Here is a 15,366-nt window from a genome sequence, read left to right on the forward strand (position 1 = left end):
ACTGGAAACTGAGTGGATGCCCATCAATTGGAGAATGGCTGAATAAGTCTTGGTATATGAATGTTATGGAATATTATTGTTCTATAAGAAATGACCAGCAGGATGATTTCAGAGAGACCTGAAGAGACTGACATGAATTGATGCTAAGGAAGAGCAGAACCAGGAGATCATTATACACGGCAACAACAAGACTATACAATGATCAATTCTGATGGACGTGACTCTTTTCAACAATGAGATGATTCCGGCCACTTCCAATGCTTCTGATGAAGAGAGCCATCTAAAACCCAGAGAGGACTGTGGGGACTGAATGTGGATCATAGCATAGCATTTTCACTCTTTGTTGTTGTTTGCTTGCATTTTGTTTTCTTTCTTATTTTTTTGATTTGATTTTTCTTGTACAATGAGATAATTGCATAAATATATATAAATTGGATTTAACATATTTTTAACATGCTTAACATATATTGGATTACTTGCCATCTAGGGGAGGGCGTGGAGGAAGAGGGAGAAAACTTGGAACACAAGATTAATGTTGAAAAATTATCCATGCATATGTTTTGAAAATAAAAAGCTTTAAAAGAAAAAAAGAAAAGAAAATAGGATGCTTTGATCTGCGTTCAGATCTGCATAGTTCTTTCTCTGGATGCAGATGCCATTTTCTCTCCCAAGTCTATTGGAATTGTTCATCTACACAATTCCACAGTTGATCATCACACAAACTTTGTAACTGTGTACAATGTTCTATTTCTGCTCACTTCACTCAGCATCAGTTCCTGTCAGTCTCTCCAGGTCTCTCTGAAATCATCTTGTTGATCGTTTCTTACAGAACAATAATATTCCATAACATTCATATCCCATGACTTATTCAGCCATTCTCCCACTGATAGGTAGCCACTCAGTTTCCAGTTTGGGCTGCCACAAACAATTCTTGCATGTGTGGATCCTTTTCCCTCTTTAATGATCTCTTTGGGATACAGACCCAGGAGAAACACTGGATCAAAGGATATGTACAGTTTGATAGGGTTTCTACTGGAGTTTCTTGAGAGTGACTCAGATCTTTAGGAAGGTGCTTTAGGAAGGTGACTTTCTTAGCTGAGACCCGAGGCAAGGAGATCAATTAGGAGGCCATCGTACTAGTCAAGGGGAAGGACGATGAAGGCCTGCACTTACACAATTGGCAGAAAATGCATCTTGAACATGAGAGTCAGGTGGCCCAGAGAGCTCTTTTAGCTTAGTCCCCTGGTCTTATAGGGGAACAGGGTGGCGTGTTTCATGTCTCAGGTGGAGACACACCTCACTCACCCCACCCATCCTGCTCCAACTGAGATTTTTCATTTCATGACTGTTGGTTTTTAAGCAAATTGCCTTTAACCAAATACGTTTAGGCAAAGTAACTTGGACCCGTGAGGTCTACTGGTACATACCACCAGGCCAGGGGACCAGAACTTGGCTCCCTTTACTTGACTACTCCCCTCTGAAAGCAGAAGGGGAAATCTCCCCTATCCTGTCTCCACTTCCCCTCCTTAACTGACTGGCTCTTTCTCTGAGCACTGCAGAGAAGTCATCCATTGGGACTGGTGACTCAGGGACCCTTGGAAAAGACCTATTGGAAAGTCCCAGTGTTGTGTTGGGAATCGGGCCTTCCCCTTGGATGACAGCTAGGTCCAAAGTAGTAGCTCAGAATTTCCATTGGGCTGGAAGCCATCACTAAATTTTACATGACTGTAATGATGTCACTGCCTAATGGTAACTTGGAATGGCGTGACTTTGTATTCGTGTAACCGCGTCATTTGCCTTGATGAGAAAGCTGGCTGCGTCCCTAAGCCCTCCCAGCCCCGGCCATCCCCATCAGCCACCAAAGCGATTTCTCTGTAAAGTGCAACAGTGGAGATTGTTCTTGAAGAACAACGAGCTGGGCAGTGATTGGAGTGATGGGCCCCAAGTTTGGAAGGCCCGACAATCATCAGGGGTATAATAAGAACATTTCCCTTTCCAGGGATCTTGTGAGGAGCAAAGGGGAGAATATTTATTTGTAAAGGACACTTGACAAACCTTAAAGCGCTGTATTATCAATGCTTCTTTTTGTTTGGTCATTTCAATCATGGCCTGCTCTCTGAGATCCCATTTTGGGCATTTTCTTGGCAAAGATAACTGAAGTACTTTGCCATTTTCTTCTCCAGCTCATGTGACATATGAAGAAGCTGAGGTAAACAAGATTAAGTGACTGGTCCAGAGTCACACAGCTAGTAAGTGTCTGAGGTTTGAGTTCAGATCTTGCTGAGTCCAGACCCAGTACTCTATCTTTTGTGCCACCTGGTAACCCATTCAGAATGCAGCTGTTATTATTCAAGAATCTCTAGTAATAGTATTTAAAGTCATCACAACCTAGTTCTGACCTATCTTTCCTGCCTTTGTAATAATAATAGCTAGCACTGATATGACACTTTATGCATTTCTACTCTACAGATATTATCTTATTTGATCCTTTTAACAGTCCTGGAAGGTAGGGGAAAGAATTATAAAATTGAGGAAATTGAGACAGAGAGGTTAAATGACTTGCTTAGGCAGAGTCACACAGTAAGAAGTATCTGTGACCCCCACAGTGTCACTACTGTGTCTGTACCCCAAGGAAATCATAAAGGAGGGAAAAGGACCCACATGAGCATAAATGTTTGTTGCGGCTCTTTTTGTGGTAGCAAAAAATTGGAAAAGGAATGGATGCCCATCAGTTGGGGGATGACTGAACGAATTGTGGTACATAAAGGTAATAGAATATGATCATTCTATTAAAAAAAATGGTGAACAAGTTGATTTTAGAAAGGCCTGGAAATATTTACATGAACTGATGCTGAGCCAAACAAGCAGAACCAGGAATACATTGTACACAGTAACAGCAAGAACATGTGATGATCAACTATGAAAGACTCAGTTCTTTTCAGTGGTTCAGTGATCCAGGGCAATCCCAAAAGGCTTTGGACAGAAAACGCCATCTGCATCCAGAAAAAGAACTAAGGAGACTGAATGTAAATCAACATATGCTATGTTCACTTCTTTTTTGTTTTTGTTTTTTTAGATCTCTCCCATGGCTTTTCCCTTTTGCTCTGATTTTTCTTTCCCAACATGTTTTCATAAAGCAATGTATATTAAAATAAACAATTTTTTTTTAAGTATCTGACCCTGGACAAGTCACTTAACCCCAATTGCTTCAGCAAAAAAAAAAAAAAAAAAAAAGAAAAAAAAAGAAAAAAGAAAGAATCTGAAGCTAGATTTGAACTCGGGTCTTTCTGACTCCACTTGACAATCCTAACAGACAGCCCCAACAGGAACAATGTTTTAGCTCTTACTTTGGTTTTTACAAGGACTGTTTTTCATGCTCCCCATTAAACCAGAAGCTCCTTAAAGGCAGGGACCATCTTACCTCTTTCCGTATCTCTGTTGTCCAGTCCCTTGGGCTTCGTAGATGGTTACTGCCTGATGAGAATTCTCTTCCTCTCTCTGTCAGGGTCCCCAGCTTCCATGAAAAATCAGCGAACTCCACTTTGTATACTAAGCTAGTATCCCCTGGAATTACTTGACTTTGTAAACACAAACGCGCGCACACACACACACACACACACACACACACGCTCTTATGGGGAACTATCCTGAAAAATCTCCTTTTGTAGTATCTATAGAAATGTTAAGAAATAATATTTCTCTCCAAAGCCTTTAGAAAACCCCTTGGGAAGATTAGGAAGTGGGGTAGGGAGAGGGGCCTTTCCTCAGGTGAATGGATAAAGAGTTATAACCCAAAAGTACTCTGCCTTCCCCATCCCTGTGATGATTGGGGTATCCTTCGCTTCAATACAATCCCTCTTTCTCTTTTTTTTTTTTCTTTTCTTTGGTTATGTTTCAGTGCATATTCAGATGCCATCTGTTCTTTCTCTGGATATGGATAGTATTTTTCACTCTGAGCCCTTCAGAGTAGTCTTGGATCATTGTGTTGCTGAGAATAGCTAAGTCATTCACAGCTGATCAACTTGCAATAATGCTCTTACTCTGGTCACAGTACATTTCGCTTTGTATCAGCTCATGGGAGTCTTTCTCGGTTTTTCTGCTCGCCATTTCTTACAGCATGAGTACTCCGTCACAACCCCGTGCTCCACTTTGTTCAGCCATTCCCCAGCTGATGGTCTTCACCTCCATTTCCAATTTTTTGCCCCCAGAAAAGAGCCGCTGTTCATATTTTTGTACATAGAAGTCCTTTTCTTTTTGTTTGCTTGCTTTTTTTAAATCTCTTTTGGGATACAGACCTAGCAGTTATATCCTTTTCCTACCTCTGGAAAGTATTAGTCTAGGGTCAGCCCCACTTGTAGCCTGTTCAGTGCGGATTTGGGATCTGTGGGAGGAACCCCAGAGATTCCTCTGAGACGGTTGTGGAGGAGGAAGATGGAGATGTTGTCGCTGATTGCTCAATTTGGGAATTTGGTTAACCCAAGTTCTATTTTTAGGCCTTTTTACCTTGTTCACGATTGCTGTACATGTTCACTGAAATCTCAAGGCAGTGAGTCATGTCGGAGGGCACAGGGGAGACTGTGCTGGCTTAGACGTTTTCTCTCCACGGTAGAAGTGGATTAGAAATAGGTTGTTAAGTTAAATCAAACTTTATGGCAGATTGGTGCCTAATCACAGAGTAGAGCTTTAGAATCTGTGGAATACAACAGCTCAAGCCCCGGGCCCTGAGTCAAGAATACCCGAGTTCAAATCCAGCTTTGGATACTTACTAACTCTGTGACCCTGGGCAAGTCACTTAACCCCGTGTGCCTCAGGGGTCCTTTATCTGTAAAAATGAGCATAGTAACAGTCCCTATCTCCCAAGGTGGTTGGGAGAATCAAATGAGATATTACATATGAAGCATTTAGCACATCTACTCCCTCCCCTAAATCTGTGATCATGTGCCAGGCTAAAAAGGTTTCTTTTATTTCAAAAAAAAGTCATCTGTGTGTGGAGTGATAGGTTTGGTATGGCCTGGGATCTTGAGGGGGGAGGGGAGGATGGTCCTGAGTTGGAAATCTCAAACCCCTCTGGGAGGAGCCCCCCCTCCTTATCAGGTTCACATCCAGACCACCTCAATCATAGCACAGCAGATCTGAGTGGGCCATAAATGCAACCTGTCCCTTCTCTCTCTCTCTCTCCCCTCCAGAGGATCTATCTGACAATGAAGAGTCATTCCCCAAGGAAATCACCAAATGGAGCTCCGATGACCTTATGGACAAGATCGAAACCCCCGAACCAGATGGTAAAGAACAGATGTGTCCTCTGCCTTCAGCTTGGGTGGTGAGGGGAGATGGCAGAAGCTGGGCCAGAATCCACATCTCCATCTCTCTCTCTCTCTCTTGCTCTTACTCTCGTTCTCTCTCTCTTACTCTCATTCTTTCTCACTTTCTCTCTCATTCTCACTCTTGCTGTCACTCTCTTGCTTTTGCTCTCTCGCTCTTGCTCTCTCTCTCTTGCTCTTGCTCTCACTCTTGTTCTCTCTCTCTTACTCTCATTCTTTCTCTCTCACTTTCTTTCTCTCATTCTTGCTCTTGCTCTCACTCTCTTGATTTTGCTCTCTCTCTTGCTCTCGCGTTCTTGCTCTTACTCTCTTATTCTTGCTCTCTCTTGCTTTTGCTCTCTCGCTCTTGCTTTCGCTCTCTCGCTCTTGCTCTCGCTCTCTTGCTTTTGCTCTCTCCCTCTTGCTCTCGCGTTCTTGCTCTCGCTCTCTTGTTCTTGCTCTCACTCTCTTGCTTTTGCTCTCTCGCTCTTGCTCTCTCCCCCTTGCTCTCGCGTTCTTGCTCTCGCTCTCTTGTTCTTGCTCTCACTCTCTTGTTTCGCTCTCTCACTCTTGCTCTCACTCTCTTGCTTTTGCTCTCTCCCTCTTGCTCTTGCTCTCACTCTCTTGTTCTTGCTCTCACTCTCTTGTTTCGCTCTCTCACTCTTGCTCTCACTCTCTTGCTTTTGCTCTCTCCCTCTTGCTCTTGCTCTCACTCTCTTGTTCTTGCTCTCACTCTCTTGTTTCGCTCTCTCCCTCTTGCTCTCGCTCTCTTGCTTTTGCTCTCTCCCTCTTGCTGTCACTCTCTTGTTCTTGTTCTCACTCTCTTGCTCTCGCTCTCTTGCTCTTGCTCTCACTCTCTTGCTCTTGCTCTCGCTCTCTTGCTTTTGCTCTCTCCCTCTTGCTGTCACTCTCTTGCTCTCGCTCTCTCACTCTTGCTCTCACTCTCTTGCTTTCGCTCTCTCGCTCTTGCTCTCGCTCTCTCGCTTTTGCTCTCTCACTCTTGCTCCCATTCTCTTGTTCTTGCTTTCTCGCTCTTGTTCTCACTCTCTTGCTCTTGCTCTCGCTCTCTTGCTTTCGCTCTCTCACTCTTGCTCTCGCTCTCTTGCTTTTGCTCTCTCGCTCTTGCTCTCACTCTCTTGTTCTTGCTCCCACTCTCTTGTTCTTGCTCTCTCGCTCTTGTTCTCACTCTCTTGCTCTTGCTCTCACTCTCTTGCTCTTGCTCTCACTCTCTTGCTCTTGCTCTCTCACTTTTGCTTTCACTCTCTCACTCTCACTCTCTTTCTTGCTCTTGCTTTGATTCTCTCTTATTCTCTTTGTTTCTCTTTGTCCTTCCCTCTCTCCTTTCTTCTCTTTGTCTTTCTCTTTCTCTCTCTCATTCTCTCTCTGTCTCTATCTGTCCTTTCCTCCCTCTCTCCTTTCCTCTCTATCTCCTTCTCTCTGTCTCTCTTTCCATCTGTCTGTCTCCATCTATCTCTCTATGTCTCTGTCTCTCTGTTTGTCTCTGTCTCTCTGTCTCTGTCTCTGTGTCTCTCTCGATTCTGTTTTTGTTCCAGCGCCTGTGATCACTGCTCCCCCATGGGCAGAGCTGCATGAGGTCACAAGTCCGACATCCCTTGGTATGACTGGGCCACTGGTGGCTCTGCCACCCTGGGGCTGAGGTTGCCAAGGGTGGAGGGCGGGGCCAGGAGGTGCAGGAACATTGGGACCCGGCCCCCCACCCCAACACACAGGTATATTCAAGAGTCTCCTGGGTCACATTGGGGGCTGGTTTTTTGTTGCAGACAATCTGTACCCTGAGCCAGTAGCCAGCACCTGGGAAACACGTGGGAGCTCAAGCGTGCTGGTGAGGCCTCTGGATTGGGGGGCGGGGCGGGGCCCCATACTGCTCCAATCCGTCTTCCTCCCCCTCCACTGGGAAGGGCCACGGGGCTTCAGAGCTGGAGGGGGCCTCAGAAGCCATCACATACCTGGCCCACAAGTCCATTCCCCTTCCAGAAGGCCATTGGTTTGAGACCTAGAAGGGACTTTAGTGGTGTCATTGTACAGATGAGGAAACCGGGGTCCTGGGAGGCAGAAACTCCCCCCAACCACATAGGGATCCACAAAACCTGGGTTTGCAACCGGTCTCTCGTTAGCAAGATTTTTCTTCCGCGGCAGATGGGCGGCTGTCCTCCCAATGGAGAGAGGACTGTCTTGGTTCAGGAAAATAATAATCTCATCCCTGATGTTTAACCTTTGTAACCTTCCTGGGCCTCTGTTTCCTCATCTATAAAATGAAGCAGTTTGACTTGATGGTCTAAGAAGTCTCTTCCAGCTCTCAATCTGTAATCCTGTTTCAATAGCATTTATTGAGCACCTGCTGTCTGCCAGCCCCCTACTAGGTTCTGGCATTAGACAAAACAGTCTTTGCCCTCAATGAAGGGGCTTACGTTCTACTCCACGGATGTAGCCTCTACACGGCTAATTCAGAATATGGGCAAAGAAACCTTTGGCATTGATTTGGGTATCATAGTTATTCATTTATGCAGATGACCCCGAATCTGGGGCCCTGTGGTCTCGGTCAAGGACTCGGTATCCCCCTCCAGAAGATATTCTGTAAATAGAAGTGGAGAGTTTGTGCTAAATGACATGGAATCTTAAGGGCCCCCCCCCCAAGGTTTCCTGCCTACATCCTCTCCCCGCTTCCATCCATAGTTTACAAATTACCTGGCTCGCATTCCTAAAATTCCCTTTCTGGCATTATTCCTCTCCCAAGACCTTCAATAGCTCCCTATGGCCTTTGTCCTTCAAACCCTTGGCTTGCTCTTCAAGGCTCCTTTTGGTCCAGGTCCACCCGCTGTCAGTAATCTATACCCTTTTGTTCACTGTGCCCCGTTACCTGGGTTTCCTTATTCATCCCTGCCTCGACACTCCTGTTCAAGCTGTCCCTTCTTCCCAGAAGCCCGGCTTCTTGCCCCTGACCTCCAAACCCCTTCCCATCTTTGGGGGCTCAGTTCCTCTGCACAGATTTGGTTTATGTGGGGCGTATTTATGTGTGTGTGTGATCTCCCCCGATAGAATATAAGCTCCCTGGAGGCAGAAACGGTTTCTTTTTTGTCTCTGTTCCCCAGGGCTTGGTGTGAAGTAGGTGCTCCTTAAGGGCTTTCTGATTGAGCGGTTGATTGGTGAATTGATCCTGGCCTAAGTTAGAGACAGAGCAGCTATTCCTAGCCTCTCGTTTACTCCCAGGATGCAGAGCTTCATGTAGGATATATTGGAGTGGTCCACAAAGTTTGTTCCTCTCTCTTAACCCCCCATTTTATCCCCCTCTGTCTCTGTGTCTGTCTCTCCTCTCTCATTCTAATTCTCTCTTCTCTCTCCATCACTCTGTCTTCCTCTCTATCTCTCCTTGTCTCTGTGTATGTCTCTCTCTAATTTTCTCTTCTGTCTCTGTCTCTGTTTCTCTCTTCCTCTCCTGTACACACACACACACTCACACTCGTGCCTGCAGTAGATACATAGACCATTCGGATGTGGGCACCTGATCTCCTGGATGTAAAGTAGACTTAAAGATAGAATCTCAGAGTCTTTATCCAATGCAATTATTCAATGGACATTAAGCACCTACTAGCTACCAGGTGCTGTTCTGGGTACTGGGGATATACAGAAGCCCTTAAGGGGCTTACAATCTAAGGGGGGCAAACACATGAAAAAGGAGGCAGGAGAGCTGGGGTGGGGATCCCCAGCATCTTGTTGCAGGGAGCAGGACCCGCTCTGCCTCTGGCTGCTGAGCCTGGGATCGCTCCACCGTCCAGTCCCCCCCCCCCTCAGTTGTGGGGGAGCAGAGGCAGTGTTGATCAAGGCTTGGGGAGCGGCCCAGTGGCGAGTTGATCCTGGGAGAGGCGTCTTGTTCGGAGGAGCAGCAGAGGCAAAGTCCGGCTGCAGAGTCTTAGGGACGAGGATGCTGAGTGTCAGAACATATTAATGTGGCAACAGGAGGCGTGGGCTTGCTGGCCACCGGAGCTTGCTGGCTGAGTGATGCTGGACTCGGCCGTTAACCTTTCTCAAGCCCTGTCCTTTTACCTATAAAATGAGCACCTGGAGCGCGGCCTCCCTGTTCTGTCTCTGCAGCCCCGGGGCTCGGCAAGGCGCCCAACACGCAGCGAGAGCCTTAATCAGTTCTTGTGAGACGGAATTGAATTGTTGGGAGGCTCCAATGAGACAATGTATGTGAAGCAATTTGGAAACCTTTAAGTGTTCTCTGGGTAAATGTCACTGCTGTTATTATTAGAGGGATGTTTATCCTGGAGAGAGGAGACTTGGGGCAGAGGTGAGCGAGCCGGCTTCTAGGATCCCAAGGGCTGTCACATCAAGTGGAAAGGAGCTTGTCTCATTCTCCTTGTCCAGAGGGCAGAGTCGGGAGCCGCAGGAGGAGGTGGGGATGGACAGCAGAGAGAGTTCAAATTTAGGTTTCCAAAGGGCAAGAACCGTCAAAACCTTGGGTGGGCCGTAGGGAGAACTTCTGTCCCTGGATGTCAGCTAGCCCAGGCTGGCTCCACTGGTCAAGGAAGAGATTCTCATACAAGGACCTTTTGGGTGAGGTGACCTGTGAGGTCCCTTCCTGCCCTGAAGTTCGGTCCAGTCACTCTGGGAAATCCACTGGGTCCAGGATTTCATCCACTGAAATCTCCTTCTCTTCGAACCCTCCCTACACAAACATTTCTGTGTTCCGTCAAGTGAGGGGATCACGGATTTAGAACTAGGAGGGGCACACCTTCATTCAGTAGCTGAGGACATCAGAGCGTGGAGAGGTCATGTAGGATCCTGCATTGTGCAAGTGGCAGAGACGGGCCAGACTCACCTCAATCCTAGCCCAGGAACTAGTTGGCCATCGTACTTCCAGAGTCCGGAAGGATTTGTCTCTCTCCCTGGCAGTGGGTTTGCCCAAAGCCACAAATGAGCCAGGAATTCACTAGTTTTGTAGGCTTGATCATGTCACGGGCCTAAATATACTCTCTGGGCCTCAGTTTTCCCATCTGTAAAATGAGGGGGGTTGGATTCCACCTTCAGGGTCCCTTCCTGCAGCAGTATAATTACTTTCTGTCTATTCCTTATATATCCATGTTGTCTTTCCTATTAAAATACAACTCCCTTGAGGGCAAGAACCGGCTTTCCTTTTTGGTAAGCGCTGGGTAAATGCTCGTTGCCTGGCAGGCCCCATGGGCAGGAGGCGGGTCTGTCCAGGAGCCCCTTTTCTTCCCTGGCTTGTGAAGACCCAGAACAGACCCCCCCCCCAGAATTTGTTGCGGCAGATCTGGAGTCTTGCTTCAGCACCCAAAACCTTTCTCTTGCCATCTTTGCCCTAGGAAGGCCACTTAGTGGCTTCCGTTTTTTATAAAATGCTAAGTGATGAGCACCTTTCGGTGAGTGAATGGGTTTGATCTAATAATAAGCATTTATCCATCATCCCTGATATGGCTCCTAGGCTCCTAGGGACATCAAGGCAGAAGGGAAATGCCCTTGAGGACCGTACTTTGCACTTAGGGAGTGGAATTCACTTGCAGGACATATGGAAGGACAAGAGTAACTTATTCCCCTGAGGGCCTCCAGTTTTATTAATGATATGACACCGGTGCCCGCCATTGTAGCGCCCAGCCAGGCGTGCAGACTGCCCCTCGCCTGCACCATGACCCAATCTGTCTTTTCCCTTCCTGCCTTAGGACGAAGCCGGCCCCCCGCTGGTGCCGCCCTCCAAGATCCACGTCTTGCTGCTGGTGCTACACGGTGGAAACATCCTGGACACGGGGACTGGTGACCAGAGCTCGAAGCAGGGCGACGTCAACACCATTGCCACCGCCTTTGACACGGTCATGCGTGTGCACTACCCCACGGCCCTGGGTCGCATCACCATCAAGCTGGTCCCCTGCCCGCCCATCTGCTCCGAAGCCTTTTCTCTTGTCTCCAAGTGAGTGCCAGAATCTGAGCGAGCTGTTTATTTACTCATTTCAGCCAAGTCCCACTTTTTGTGACCCCATGGGAGGTTTTCTTGGCAAGGACACTGGCATGGTCTGCCATTCGCTTCTGAGTTCATTTACGGATAAGGAAACTGAGGTAAACAGGGTGAATGATTAGCTCAAGGTCACCCAGCTCAGAAGTATCTGAGGCCTGATTTGAACTCAGATCCCTCTGCCTCCAGGCCTGGTGCTCTCTCCACTGGGCCACCTCCCTGCCCTAGAAGCTGAATTAGGGAAGTCCCTAAGCTTTTCTGGATTTCCCACAAGGGAAAGTCTCTCCTGGTTCTGAGAAGACACAAGATTTGGGTGTGTACAGAAGTTCAGATATTAGGGTCCCGTTCATCTGAAAGGCTGAGTTCCTGATTGGCTCCCCAACCTGAAGACAGTGGAGGCGGTGGATGAGCAGGAAAAGCCCTGTGCTGAGCGAGCCGACCTTGGAGTCTCCAGAATTCCATTTTAATCTAAATTCTGGTTCTGTCACTTCTTACCCCTGTGACTCAGTTTTGTGTTCTATCCAGGAGGGACTTTAATGGTCGACACCCTTTGTTTGATGGCTGAGGATATCAGAACGTGGAGAGGTCATGTAGGATCCCGTGTTGTGCCAGTTAAAAAGGCTGGATGGGACCTAGATCGCACATGGTTTCATCCCATCCAGCTCTGGCGATTATTGTTTTTTTATTTATAGATGAGGAAAGTGACTTGTCTAAACAAGGATGGATAGTAAGGAACAGTTAGGATTTGAATCCAGCTCCTTTGACCCTAAATTAAGTCTGCAGAGATGGGCCAGACTCTCACCCTCAATCCTAGCTCAGGAACAGGTCGGCCATTGTACTTCCAGAGTCCAGAAGGATTGGACTCTCTCTCCAGGGTGGGCCCTACCAACCCTTACACTGTGGGTTTGCCCTGGCTCAAATGAGCCAGGAAGCTATGAGGTAAATCCCTCTGTCCCAGAGGTTCAGTCCTGTTCCCATAAATCATCTGTGCCGGGGTTGGAAGATGAGATAATTGGGGAATGGCCTTCGTCCACTTGGAGCCCCTGAACCTCAGAGGCCACTTTGTCCAACCTCTACCTAAAAAGGAACAGTCTCTGACAAAGGCTTAGCCAGCCACTACTAGGGCAGGGATGGAGGGCAGTGGAACACTTAGGGTCAAAGGATCTGGATTCAAATCCTAGCTCTGTTCCTTACTCCTTATTCAGAGAAGTCACTTTCCTCATCTGTGAAGGAAAAAATAATACGCACCAGAGATGGATGGGATGGGATATCTGAGGCTTTTTCCTCAGCTTTTGGGGCACGCTACCTCCCGAAGCATCACTCTTCCATGTCGGACAGCTTTTCTTGTTAGGCAGTATTTATCTCCTCCTGCCCCCATCTTTTTTTCTTTTTTCTCTCCCATATGCTGGTTTAGAATCTTTCAGAAATGTTCCTTTTAATACATTTAATATGACTCTGCAGGTATAAACTTTATCAGATTGATTACCATCGTGGGCAAGGAAGGAGGGAGAAAAAACGGACATCAAAATATTATTTAAGTAAATGTTGAAAACAAATAATTTTTAAAAATAAAGAAAAGAAAAGAAAGAGGGAAATGTTTTCTTTGACCTAAAAAAGAAATTGGGTCCTAGTGGATGCTGGGATTCATGCATGTGGTGAAATCCCCACGCAGTCCCTGACCCTAAAAAATTACCACCTAAAGATAGAGCAAGGACATTGGCCAAGCCATTTCTCAGCCTGGGGAGGGGCCTGGGCGGGCCCCCTTGGTTGGCAAATTTGGTGGAATATAGACAGTCCCTGCCAGCACTTTAGGATTCAGGTTACAAGAAGGGATCACGGGTCCCTTTGGAATGATGGGAGAAAAGTGAGAACTGTCACTTTGCCCCAGGGATTCATTATACCCCAGAGGGGGCAAAGCCAAAAAAAAAAATAGAGAGAGAATTCCATACAAAATATTCAGAGGAGCACTTTTAAGTTAGTAAAGAATCGAGAGTAAAGTGAGTGAGTACTCAGAGCTCGGTGAGCATCATCAATGAACGTCATGGAATATTGTTATATAATGAGAAATTACAAATAGGAGGGATTTGCAGAAATCGGGGAAAATTCATAATTGACTTCTTAGAGAAACCTAAATAGCCAGAGCTGTGATCAGTCTGAGGGAACTTGGACTCTGAGAAGCCAAAAGCTGAGAACAGTCCCGGCAACAAGATGCTGAAACATCCCTCAAACCTTAGCTGAGGAGTGGGGGCTGCTGGGTAGCGAGGGCTGTATCCTGTCACCCGCAGTCATGGGGCTGAGTGCTAAGTTATTGTTTTTGCCTTATGTTCCTTATATATTTCCTTATATGTACCTCAGATATATATATATATGTGTGTGTACATTATTTATATATTCCTTTAAATAGGGGAGGACAGTAAATTCCAAGTGACTCTTTGTGTGTTATTTCCCCAAATGACTGGTATGAGGCCATAAGGCATGGATAAAACCACAAATGAACCCTGACCTCCGGCCGCACCCTCTGTTCCCTTGCAGCCTGAGCCCCTACAGCTACGACGAAGGCTGCCTCTCCAACAGCCAGGACCACATCCCGCTTGCAGCCCTGCCCCTACTGGCCACCTCCTCCCCCCAGTACCAGGAGGCAGTTGCCGTGGTGATTCAGCGCGCAAATCACGCCTATAACGAATTCCTCAGGTCTCAGGACGGCATGACCTTCAATGGGCAGGTGAGTCCCGAGGCTGCGGGGGGAGTCGCGGGGGGCTGGCGACCTACATGAACCCCTCAGGAGCCCGGACGAAAATCCCTTCCTCTGGATGCTCCTGGGGGAAGAGGAGGGAGGGCCCCCCAGGCCCCAGAAAGGGAATCTGATGCACGGGCCGGGGCTTCTCTGGCCTCCAGGTCTGCCTGATAGGGGACTGTGTCGGAGGGATCCTGGGATTCGATGCCTTATGCTACAGCAACCAAACCGTCTCAGAAAGCCAGAACAGCAGCCGCCGGGGAAGCGTGGTGAGCGTCCAGGTATTTCCCGCTGTGCCCCTCCACGTACCGCTTATTCCGGCCACAGCGGCCCCAAGCTCCCTCCCAAATCAGCCTCAGTCTGACTGTCCAGCCAGCCTGGACCCTGCCTCCTGCGGCCTGAGCTTCCTTCGGGCTGCACGAGCGGCTCCTCTTAAGATAATTTGGTCATTGAACAGTTACCTTGGGCCAGCCATGAGGTGCCAGGCCTTTCCTGTCCTCCTGCTTATTTAGTCCCTTCTCCGTCTCTCTCTGTGCTTTCCTCCCTCCTTATTCCTTTTCTCCCCCTCTCTGTGTCTCTGTATCTCTCTGTGCGTGTCTGCTTCTCTTTCTCTCTCTTTGTGTTTGTCTTTGTCTCTTTGTCTGTCTGTCTCTGTGTGCTTCCTCCCCAACCTCCCTCCTTCTCCCTTTTTCCCCCTCTCTGTGTCTCTGTATCTCTCTGTGTGTGTCTGCTTCTCTTTCTCTCTCTTTGTGTTTGTCTTTGTCTCTTTGTCTGTCTGTCTCTGTGTGCTTCCTCCGCAACCTCCCTCCTTCTCCCTTTTTCCCCCTCTCTGTGTCTCTGTATCTCTCTGTGCGTGTCTGCTTCTCTTTCTCTCTCTTTGTGTTTGTCTTTGTCTCTTTGTCTGTCTGTCTCTGTGTGCTTCCTCCCCAACCTCCCTCCTTCTCCCTTTTTCCCCCTCTCTGTGTCTCTGTATCTCTCTGTGCGTGTCTGCTTCTCTTTCTCTCTGTGTTTGTCTCTGTCTCTTTGTCTGTCTGTCTGTCTCTGTGTGCTTCCTCCCCAACCTCCCTCCTTCTCCCTTTTTCCCCCTCTCTCTGTCTCTCTCTCTCTCTCTGTGTCCCTGTGTCTCTGCTTATCTTTCTCTCTCTTGTGTTTGTGTTTCTCTCTCTCTCTCTCTCTCTCTCTCTCTCTCTCTCTCTCTCTGTCTCTGTCTCTGTCTCTCTCCCTCTCCTTTTCTCCCTCTCTCTCTGTCTCTGTTTTTATCTCTTTTTCTATCTCTGTGTCTCTGCTTTTTTCTCTCTCTTTGTGTTTGTGTCTCTGTCTCTGTTTCTGTGTCTGTCTCTCCTCTC

General features: G+C 47.5%; 1 protein-coding gene across 1 annotated transcript in view; it reads left to right on the plus strand.

Moving 5' to 3' along the window:
• PITPNM2 (phosphatidylinositol transfer protein membrane associated 2) overlaps positions 1 to 15,366 on the plus strand; it is a 252,399-nt gene that overhangs the window by 212,520 nt on the left and 24,513 nt on the right. Inside the window, exons 10-15 of the mRNA XM_031948474.1 lie at positions 5,187 to 5,282; positions 6,854 to 6,916; positions 7,082 to 7,143; positions 11,000 to 11,244; positions 13,819 to 14,008; positions 14,182 to 14,301. Coding sequence (XP_031804334.1) covers positions 5,187 to 5,282; positions 6,854 to 6,916; positions 7,082 to 7,143; positions 11,000 to 11,244; positions 13,819 to 14,008; positions 14,182 to 14,301 — 776 coding nt within the window. The remainder of the gene's footprint in view (positions 1 to 5,186; positions 5,283 to 6,853; positions 6,917 to 7,081; positions 7,144 to 10,999; positions 11,245 to 13,818; positions 14,009 to 14,181; positions 14,302 to 15,366) is intronic.

The sequence above is a fragment of the Sarcophilus harrisii genome, chromosome 1 (genome assembly GCF_902635505.1).
Source record: "Sarcophilus harrisii chromosome 1, mSarHar1.11, whole genome shotgun sequence".
Taxonomy (NCBI): domain Eukaryota; kingdom Metazoa; phylum Chordata; class Mammalia; order Dasyuromorphia; family Dasyuridae; genus Sarcophilus; species Sarcophilus harrisii.